At 33.8% G+C, this 11,261-nt stretch overlaps 1 protein-coding gene across 2 annotated transcripts in view; it reads right to left on the bottom strand.

Annotated features, from left to right (window-relative positions):
• Positions 1-731: 731 nt before the first annotated feature.
• Positions 732-11,261, bottom strand: part of LOC108482875 (phospholipid-transporting ATPase 3-like) — a 32,124-nt gene continuing 21,594 nt past the window's right edge. For both annotated transcript variants that reach the window (XM_017785962.2, XM_053028675.1), the window contains 11 exons: positions 6,235-6,336; positions 6,087-6,150; positions 5,769-5,981; positions 3,744-3,909; positions 3,548-3,627; positions 3,208-3,447; positions 2,502-2,723; positions 2,153-2,320; positions 1,705-2,067; positions 1,514-1,620; positions 732-1,283 (listed from right to left, as the gene is read on the bottom strand). In XM_017785962.2, the coding sequence (XP_017641451.2) occupies positions 971-1,283; positions 1,514-1,620; positions 1,705-2,067; positions 2,153-2,320; positions 2,502-2,723; positions 3,208-3,447; positions 3,548-3,627; positions 3,744-3,909; positions 5,769-5,981; positions 6,087-6,150; positions 6,235-6,336 (2,038 nt within the window). In that variant the 3' untranslated portion in view covers positions 732-970. The remainder of the gene's footprint in view (positions 1,284-1,513; positions 1,621-1,704; positions 2,068-2,152; positions 2,321-2,501; positions 2,724-3,207; positions 3,448-3,547; positions 3,628-3,743; positions 3,910-5,768; positions 5,982-6,086; positions 6,151-6,234; positions 6,337-11,261) is intronic.

The following is an 11,261-nucleotide window of genomic DNA, read 5'->3' as shown; positions in this document are numbered from 1 at the left end:
TAATGAATTTAAAAGGAAAGAAATAAAAGAAGGAAAGCAAACAGTAAAAAGTTAGAAGTTTCAAGGTTCTTTTTAATTTTTATTCTATTTTGTTTTTATTTCTTTTAATTTTCTATTTAACTTTTTTTCAATAGATTAATTTTGAAGTTCTGTTTCCAAAAAGAAAAATTCATTTTAAGTTCTGCCTGAAACTTAGACATTTAATGATTTTAATAACAAAAAAATTCTAATCAATATAACTTTGACATATCAAATATAGGAACAAATGGTACACTTAACCAAGATTGCTAAAACAAGACCTAACCAATCAATTGGATTTGATTGAATCAAAAACCGATTAATACATCAACCCAGGCAAAGACAAAAATCAATTGACAGGCAAACCTTTGCATACCGACTAAAACAAGATCTATACTCTTTGATAATTTTTTTTTTCAATTTTTATAAACTTTTAACAATCTATTTTATTTGATCGAAGTGAACCGATCAAACTGAAAAAAAAAAAAATAATAAAATAAAACACCCAGTAATCAAAACAATTCGGCGACCAATCTGAACTAAAAATTATCACAATTAACTCTTCAAATATAACAACAAATTTTGACTTTAGATTGTCCGGATCTGTGATCTACTCCGGAAAGATAGCAAGTTATAAACGGCTGCACTGACTACGAGATTTTCCTTCGTCTAGTACTATTTGCCCGTTCAATAGATGAGTTAATATCCTAGAATAAAAAAATCATTAAAAATCATTTGTATAATTGCACTTTAAGAGTGTTCATGATATTGCTGTACATCCGTGACACCCTCACACTCGATTTGGTTCCTAAAAGAAAGCTTTATAATGGAACTTCAAAAAAAAAAAATAAGAACAGCACTACAACAAATTGAATAATTTTACAGATCTCTAGGGCTAGGCTATCAAATGAGGGGTTTGGGGAAAAAATTTATACAACAATGTTGTTCCAAATCAATTTATTTTGTTTGGTTTTGGCTTTGGCTTCGACCTCATGCTAGCTCTGCGAGCAACATCCCATGCTTTCTGAGGTGCATATACACCGAGTTGTGAAGCAAAAAAGGACTCGTAACCAGGAGAGTCAAAGGCAAAGCCCGTGTGTTTGGATAATTCCCTTGGTAATTGAGATAAAGCATAGCTTCTAGCCTCATCTGGTGTAAGCTGATTGTCAATTCCCAGTAAATCTGTACGACCACTATCATCAGCTTCATCCTTGTGAATTTCCTGAACAATCTGATAATCATAGGGGAAGAACCATCTTTGCACACTGGCAACAAAAGCAAACACGTTAAGAAAAAATCATACAGCATAGAAAATAAGAGCGAGGAAAAAGAATGTGCTATGTATGGCTTTAATTTTGGCAGCTAATACAAACCCAACTTGAAACTCATGAGTTGGAAATCTATCGCGCACCTAACAGCCTTATAGTGTTAAATGATTTTCATGCAGCAAATTATGTCTCAGAGTAGAGAACTTGCAGTTATTTCTCATTCTTACCCTAAGTAAAGGAAATCTCCCAGAAGTGCAGCAACAGGAACAAGAAGAAGAGTGATGTAGAAATAGAATGTACTCATCAAGACGTATATGACCCAAAAGATATTCTCCTGCAGCAGCAAATACAGCCATTAAGTTGCATGCCTCAATCCAAATGGAGAGAGAAAGCTGATGAAATGTGATTATCCACTTACCTGTCGATCATATGGAGTCATAATACCAGAATATAAGAAAATAAACAAGAACCACGCTACAATGCTTCCTCCAACACTAATGTAATGCCATCTTGTGATTGAATTACAGATCATAATAAGGCGCAAATTGACAGTTACTACAACACACGTGAAGGCCATTGTGCTGACATCCCATAGACCAAACATTTTACCAGATGAACCTTGACTTGTAGAACTGGAAACTGTCACAAAGTAGTAGAAGACTAGAGATTGGTAGACAGCAAAAAAGGCCCATATTGCAACAACTCTCCACTTGAAGAACATATTTTTTATTCCCTCCTTGTATAATTCAGGGTACCTCTTTGAAAGGGATGAACTGACATCCTGGACATCAAGCAAAGTCTTGAATAAATCAAGCTTATAACAGGGGAACAAAATTCTAAGAAATAGATGGAAAAAATTGAGGTACCTTATCAAAAAGGCCAACAATAATCACTGGTAGTGCAGTGAATATGACATTATACAACGACTGGAACCAATCATCATAGAATCTTTGACCAGAAAATCCAGTATAAAAGGTGAACCAAAACTGAGTCAAAGTGAATGTAAGATTCTTGTAAAAGAAATACGTCACAACCTGCAAAACAGGGTACCATGAATATAATCACCAAGCAGCAGTTTTAAATTGCTTTTGAGAGCAAAGGAAAAAATTGCTTTGAAGGGAAAAGAAAAGTCAAACCCTGCATGATATAAAAGATAACACCAAGGCTCATACATCCAACAAAAAATGTTAAATGTTTCTGAAAAGAAACTCAAACCTTGCATAATCTAATATAAGACCAACGCCCGTGAACAAGGAGCAAATCTTTAAGAAAACGAAACTGAGCAATTGCAAAATCACTAGCCATAACTGCTTGCATCCCCTCAAGCCCACTAATCCCAACACCAATATGAGCAGCTTGAATCATGCTAACATCATTGGCACCATCACCGATACTAAGTGTAATTTTACGTGCACCTTTCTTGACTAGACTTGTTACCTGCAAATGCAAAAGTAAATTTAGATGTTACTTTCAAAACAACAGAAGTTAAACCATATTTCCTCTTTCCTATCCATAGTTTGAACTACATTTTCTTTTCTTACATTGAAAGAAAAAAACCAAAATTTTGATCATTGTTTCATATGAACTTCAGCACTCAAAGAGAGCTCATTAAAATAATCCTAGTCATCACAGAGAAAATTGGTTTAGGACAGAGGTAACACACCAAACACTGTTAGTTTGATAAAGTTCTAAAAATGCTTGTAATGGCGCCAATCCTCAAAACCTTTCAACATTGAAAAACATTGTTCAAAATAATATAGACCATAGCGAACCCAGTCACTTCACCAAGGTATCTTCAGAAAAATGTCATGCCATTTGCAAATTGTCATCAATTTACTAAATTGACCTTCTATCCATACATACCAACACCACTGAAAGCTAAATTAATGATGTTTCATTTCAGTTACCATCAGGAACCTACCTGAGCTTTCTGTAGAGGGGAGACTCGGCAGCAAACAACCGAAGAACAATTCAAGCTCAAATTGAGAAGCATTATCCGTAAACTTGGGTCTAAAGCATACATCAGACATTTTCCATCTATAATAAGTGCTAATTTTGGTCCAGAGACACTGTGAAAATATTGCTGTGCCTCATCAAGGCACTTCTTCAGTTGTTTTTTAACTTCCTCCTTGATAAAGCGTGCAATTTCCACTTGGTCCCCCTGATAAGTAAAAGAATGAACATGAATATATAGAATAGTTTGTATTACAGTAAATCCTAAACTCAAAGCAACTAAAGAAAGACTAGTTTTAAATGCTTACCCTTTCTTCAACTTCTCTAATAGCATCTGTTTCAGAGCTGATAATGAATTGTTTCATCTCATTGTTTAGTAAGTTGCATGCTGCGACATTATTAGAAACAAAAGAGAAATGAAGATTGTTAACCATACAAGGACTGAATACATTATTTGATTCCAAGGAAAATTGACGCAAAATAGAATCTCTAATTGAATCTTACCATAAGCTATATTTATTGCAGTTTCCATCTTGTCCCCTGTTAGCACCCACATCTTAATCCCAGCTCGGGAAAGAGTCTCAATGCAATCTGGCACTCCTTCTTGAAGCTTGTCTTCTATCGCAGTTGCACCAATTAAAATGAGATCCTTCTCTATGAGTTCAGCTACCTGCATAAGTTACAAAAATGTGCATGATATAATAATCATTAAATTACATCTCTATAGAGGTAACTCATCTTTCCAGTAACAGTAACCTGAAAGTTCAAAGCCGATTAAAAAAACCGTAATTCCCTAATCCAGTTAAGCCTAATACAACTACAATGAAATCATGATTCCTGGCTTCATGGACAATAAAAAACTCACCCTTGGTAAAAAAAATATTAAAACCACTTTTGAAAGATATATTTTATTTATAACTAAGCTAATGTTTAAAAATAAAAATCATGTAAAAACATTTGAACTAGAAAATAAAATTACATCTATCAAAATTATAATAAAAGAATACAAAAATATATATTTCACATAACATTAAAGAAAGGTTCAAAGAAAACACGAGATTTAGTTTTGAACTTGGCAAAAGGAATTAGCTTGAAAGTATAAAATTATAATATAAGATAAATATAATTTTGATAGAAATCTTGATTCACATATTTAGTGGGTCATATTGATTGTATCTGATCTTACATGTCAAGTGAATTAATTCCTAAACCAGATACAACTAGAATGGAACCATGATTCCTGGCTTCATGGATAATAAAAAATATGTAGAAATATTAAGAACCACTTTCGACAAATACATTTATTTATAATTAAGCTAATGTTTAAAGATATAAATTATGTAGAAAAATTTGAACTAGAAAATAAAATTATATATATTAAAATTATAATTAAAGAAAACAAAAATATATATTTCACATAACATTAAAAAAGGTTCAAAGAAAACACTAGATTTTATTCGAACTTGGCAAAAGGCATTAGCTTGAAAGTTTAAAAATTATAATATAAGATAAATATAATTTTGAGAGAATCTTGATTCACATATTAAGTGGGTAATATTGACTGTATCCAATGTTACATATCACATAATCTTGGTCATAAAAGTTTCCTACAATTTAGAGGGGAATTAGATAACCCTCCAAGATAAATATAATTTTGAGAGAATCTTGATTCACATATTAAGTGGGTAATATTGACTGTATCCAATGTTACATATCACATAATCTTGGTCATAAAAGTTTCCTACAATTTAGATGGGAATTAGATAACCCTCCAAGACAATGATCTGATCACTCTCAGTGATCCAAGATCCCTGCTACAGAATCACCGAGTAGAGAGTCCTTTCCAAATATCTCATAAATCTAAGTTTCTTGACCATACATCTAATTCAGATTCAAAATGCCTTTCCCTTCCCTGCTAACAGAAGAAATATTATCTAAGTTTCTTGACCATACATCTAATTCAGATTCAAAATGCCTTTCCCTTCCCTGCTAACAGAAGAAATATTCTCCCTATAGATTCACTTATTGCAACCTTGTCAGATTAACTTTGCACCATTAGCCATGTTATGGCTTGAGAAAACCTCCTATTAAAAGCAAAAAAACCTCCACAACTTTCATCCCAAAAGGACTGAAATGCCACAGAAGTCAGCTTGATCTTAGTCCCTTTTACTAAGGGGTATATAACTATATTTGGTTTTGACCAAATTAAGATCAAAGACCAAGCCATTTCATTTCACAAGATGTTCCTATCATTTAAGTAAAGTGGATCATCCAAAAGATAAGGTGACATTAACAGCAAAGCCAGCCTAGTAAAGAATAACAGATTAGCGCCAAGATTTCAGTAAACAAAATCATTACAGCATTATTATGAAAATAGTAAATAAATAAAAAATAAAAATCAAAGCAAATAATACATGAATCAATATACTTCTTTAAATGAAGAGAAGATAAAAAAATCATTATTACAAAAGAAAAAAATATATACTTAGTTTCTTCAAGGAGAAAATGATACCACATAGATAAACATACCTCATCCAACTTCCTTTCACGATCTCGTAGAGATGACTTGGCTTGGATGAATTTCTCATTCCAGCTCTCATAAACGTCTGGAGCTAGATCTTTATAGGCTAGGCAAAGGGTTCGTAATCCAGCAGAGCCAAAATTTTCCAAATGTTCTCTTGTCACTTTCTTTAAGTCATCACTTCCACCCACCAACCTCTCATAAATGACAGTATCAGCTCCCTGTGAAAAGCATGGTTCTGGCCCAGTGTCATACTTGTTTTTTTTTTTTCCCCGAGAAAACATTTTTAATGCTCATACTATAAAAAACTTCTGAAGATTCATTACCTTACAGTATAGTACCAGCCTTCCATCTGGATAACGGCATACAACAGATTGGCGCTTCCTCGTACTATTTCGTAAAGAAAATGAGTACACATTAGTGCCAACCAGAAAGAACACATACAAAATGATAGGAGCAAAGATGCATCCAAACCTATTGAACTCGAGAACATTTAAAATCTCATAAGACACATCTTGGATTTTACCCATCCTCTCCACATGAGATTCGCGAACATATATCATTGTAGGTGTACGCCTACAAAAGGGAAAAAAAAAAAAGAGCCTCAAATCAAGCTGCAAAATCATGCAGCAACAGTAATCTCCTCAACCTAGCTCACACCAAAAAGGAAACAACAATCATAATGCCCAGAAAAAAGGTTCAAAATTTGTCAGAGATGAAGCGGGAGCTTTTATTTGTTTTTTAATATTTTATTATTTCAGTTTTATTTATTGAGTTATATTATGGATGGCTAGGATTACTAGTTATCTTTAGGGTTTAAACCTAGGGCTAAGAATAAAACTTTATTTGCAAGAAATCCTAGCAACTTCAGTTGCAAGAAAGGAAACCTATATAACTAAGTTATAGGCTGCACAACCATCATTATTATTCTCATTATTTTCTTTAAATTAATAGAAAAACGAGGTCTTCTATAACCCTAAGTTTTCTAGAGTTTCATGTTTCCTATTTGTTTGTCCAGTCCTAATTCTTTAATTGCTGCTGTTTTCTCCACTAAACGACATCAATTTTGGTGTCAGAGCCTAATTAGATCCTAGGTTTATATTAGGGTTTGCTTTTAAGCCATGGTTGGAAGTAGAGTTTGAGAAGGAAATCAAGATTAAAAAAAAGATTTGGCTGTGCTACTAAGTGCGATTAAAGAATTGTCCGATGCAGTTTATGCTTGGTTGCGACATCAACTAAAACGAACCTTCATGGAGATTTCAAAAGGTGCCCAGAACTAGTTTGACATAACGGAAGGTAGTCTCACTGATAAATCTGATTCTAGTGAGAAAGAAAACCCTTTCCATGATTGAGGTGGATTGAAGGAACAGTTGGCACATGGCCCTGAATTAAACAAAGATGAAAGTAAAGTTGAACTTACTGATTTTCTTTGTAAGATGTATGTGGAAGATCAAGATTATGATCTATTAGAACCAATCTATGATGAATATCCAGAAGAATATGAAGATGTGTATCCAGTTAAGAAAAAACTTTTGGTTGTCCAAGGAATGATAGCAAAAATCTCAGGAGGAGAGGATTGGAGGCAAGTAAAAAATCTCTTGAATATCCCAAGGGATACAACATCATGTGATAATTTTGGAGTAAAAAGGATAGATTCAATTTCCATAATTGAAAAAAATTCTGCCATGAAAAAATTCAGTGTTGAACTCAAGAAAAAGCTGGAAAGTTTAAACGCAAGTCATATTGTGAAGGCGATGCAGTCTTTTGAAGAAAAAATACCTGCAATCAACACGAAAGTTGTTGCTGAAATTCAAGTTCCGATGGTTTCTGGAGAAAGTCAGTGGATGAAATTCATGAAATGGGTAGAAGTGAGGACTTATTGTTAATAATTTCGCGTGAATGTTTGCCTTGGCATCTGAACAACAGTTATTTGTTTGAACCTCTTGGTCTAATTTGTTTTGCTCTAAGACAACATTTATGTGTAGGTTGGACTTCTTTGCTTATGATCATGCCTCAAAGTCTCTTATCTTGCTGGAGAATTGAATGTTACTTGGTATTCTACATGCATTGTGTTGGGGGGGGGGGGGGGCGGGGAATTAGTTCTTTTGGCTTTAGGACTGTAGCATGAGACAGTCAATGATTTCAGCTTTCATCTTTTGGGCCCATTCAATTACTAAGTTTTGAGATGGTAAATTAAAAGTCAGCTTGTCCTTACCTGAAAGATGCCTATGCTGTCACTGTCTATGGGAGAATGCACTGCATGTAAGTTCATAGATTTGCAATGATGCTGCATTCATATAAGCATTACTGTGATGCTATAATCCAACAGGGTTCATTGCCAAATCTTTCAAGGAAGTTTGCTGGGAGTGTGATTGATAAATAATGTACAACTTTTCCATTAATTTGATATGTAGGTTGTTATACTCTGACATATTTGCAGATTCTCAAGCTCCTATATCAGCTCCGCTTCATGTACTGTTGAGGGGTTTCCCAAGGTCCAATAATTCCAGCTTTGAACCAATGAAAATCTGCTCAAATGATGCTCAACTTGATGCTGGAAGATGGGTACGGGTACTGAAAGTTGTACTGCTAATCTCAACCATCATCCTTATCAACTCCTAGGTGTTGAAATACATGAAACCCATATATTTTGAGATATACTTTAAAGTTATTTAGGTAGATAAATCTTAGAATTCATTTGAGATATTCTAGGAATATTTTATTTTATCTTTTAGTAGTTTATTAGAATAAATGAATTATTTTCCCAATTAGGTTAGGACTCTTTTCTCTATTTAAATTTAGTTCTTCAGTTAATAAAAAACAGAACAGTTTTATTAAATACTCTCTTGAAAACTTTTATAGCATCTGAACTAGGTTAAATCTCTAGTAACATAATGGTTAAAATAGTTTCACTAGAGATAAGAGATCCAACAATCAAACGGAGAAAGAAAGTTTTGCCATTGAAACAACTACCAAGAGTGCAATGACTCAAGGGACAAAGGCATCTCACCTCTCTTTTCAGCTGACATCTCACAAGCTTAATGACAAGAATTATTTCAAATGGTTGCAGTCCGTAAAGTTAGCAATTGATGGGCGCGGCAAGCTAGGTCATTTAACTGGAGAAGTCAAGCAACCACAGGTGTGTGATCCAAAGATGAGCAAGTAGAGGTTAGAAAATTATATGATAATTGCGTGGCTTAAACCTTTTCTTTTTCTCCCAATTGTTAAATTTAGGACGCTGTGAATGACACCTATTTAGATTTAGAAAACATTTCACAAATCTTGAGTTAAAAATAAAACTCTAGAAAGCTAGACAAAGAGAAACAGAAGTTACTTTTTATTATAACGAGATGATATTTCTTTGGCAAGAACTGGATTACTGTTAATATGAGAATCCCGAAGATGGTATAAATGCTATGAAAAAAGAAAGAATGAACAAGCTTATTTATTTCTGGCAAGTTTAAATAAAGAATTTGATGAAATAAGATCTCGGATCTTAGGAAAAAAACCACTTCCAAGACTGTGAGATTTTTTCTAAGGTTAGAAGAGAGGAGACAAAGAAAAAAGTATTGTTAAGGCTAGAATTTTAACTAATGATGATAATTTTACTCTTGTAACTATTAAAAAATAATGATAATAGTGAAAAAAGAAAAAAAGAAAAATATTGGTGCTATCACTGCAAAAAAATATTGGCACACTCGAAAAACATGTTGAAAGCTCCATGAAAACCGGCAAATGAAAAAAAAAAAAAGTGGCAATGGTCGTGGTTCACAATCAGAGGATAACAGAGCTTTCCAAACGAGAAAATTGTGTGGGTCATAGTTCTCTAGAAGGGTCTCCATTCACTAAGGAACAATTAGAGTATCTACACAAGCTTTTTCAATTACCACAGTTTCGGATGAATTCTTCTATTCCTAACTCATCCAATAATCCTTCTTCCTCCTTTACCCAATCAAATGCTTATTTTTCTATTTTTTTTCAGCGCCAAGCCTTGTAAAACAAACACGTGGATCATTGATTCTAAAACACTATCACATGACTAGTAGTCATTTTCTTTTCTCAACTTACACACCTTGTGCAGGAAACAAAAAGATCATAGTAGCAGATGGGTCGTTCTCAGCAATAGCCGAGAAAGGCAGTGTTAAAATTTTGCCTTTCTTGGTTTTACATGATATTTTACATATGTCAAATCTAGCTTGTAATCTCATATCGATTAGTAAATTATCTCAGTCCTCGAATTGTCATGTTATATTTGACTTCTCTATGTTTAAATTTCAAAACATGATCTCGAGGAGGATGATTGACAATGCTAAATAATCTGGTGGAATTTACTTTCTTGACGACGATCATCTAAGTCAACCAACTACTTTATGTTTAAATTCTGCTTCTAGTTTTGATAAGGTTATGATTTGACATTATAGGCTTGAACATCCTAATTTTTACTATCTAAGATATTTGTTACCTAATCTATTTAAAAATAAGTCTTTCTTCATATCATTGTTAATTTTATAAATTACCTAAACATCATTGGTTATTCTTCCCACCTAAAAAATATAAAGCTTCCAAACCTTTTTCGTTAATTCATAGTGATGTTTGAGGACCTTCGAGAGTCTCAACTTTTTCAGGAAAACATTAGTTTGTCACATTTATTGATGATTATACTCACATTTGTTGGCTATTTTTATTAAAAAATAAGTCTGAAGTTAAAAATGTGTTTAAGATCCTTGCACTCAAATATGCAAATTACACATTTTAATTATTTTGGTCTCAGAGCCAGGATGGTGGTCTCCACTCGTTATTCCTCTAATCGAAACAACCACCACCCCCACCACCATCGATGCCCATCCTGCAACTGCTAACACATCCAATGAAGTTTTACAACAGCTCGCTTACATTACATCTAAGGTGAAGGCCATTGACGCTTCCATGAAAGCCCAATCTAAGTGAAAAGGATTGGAAACCTCACTGGGGCAACATGCACTAGGCTAAACTTTTGGGACAGACGAGGCAGAAGATAAGAATGATTCCCCTTGGTGGTTCAGGTATTCCTCTCAACGGCCACCTACAAAAATTGGATTTTCCCGATTCAATGGTAAGGATCCCAACAGCTAGATTTTGAAAGTTGAAAAGCATTACTAGTATTGTCAAGCTCCCAATTATCTCAAGGTTGATGTTTCAACTATGTAATTGGTAGCGGATGCACTAGGTTTTTTTTGCTTAGGTCAACAATAAGCAAACAGGAACCATACAACAATACCAACAAGAACTTACTAAACACTCTGCTCATGTTAAAAATTGGCCTGAACACATTATCTTTTGGGGATTTTCTTAATGGATTACGCAACGATCTCAATGTTAATGTCAAAATCCACAAACCACAATTCATCTATAAAGCCATGAGTTTGGCACTTGAGCTCAAACAGAAGTTGAACACTTCCAGTGGATCTTAAAACTTTACTTGCATTGTTATACCAAACCTAGTCCAACAATTGCTATCCCAA

This window comes from Gossypium arboreum, chromosome 1, assembly GCF_025698485.1.
Source record: "Gossypium arboreum isolate Shixiya-1 chromosome 1, ASM2569848v2, whole genome shotgun sequence".
Classification (NCBI taxonomy): domain Eukaryota; kingdom Viridiplantae; phylum Streptophyta; class Magnoliopsida; order Malvales; family Malvaceae; genus Gossypium; species Gossypium arboreum.
This window is presented reverse-complemented; position numbering and strand designations above follow the sequence as displayed.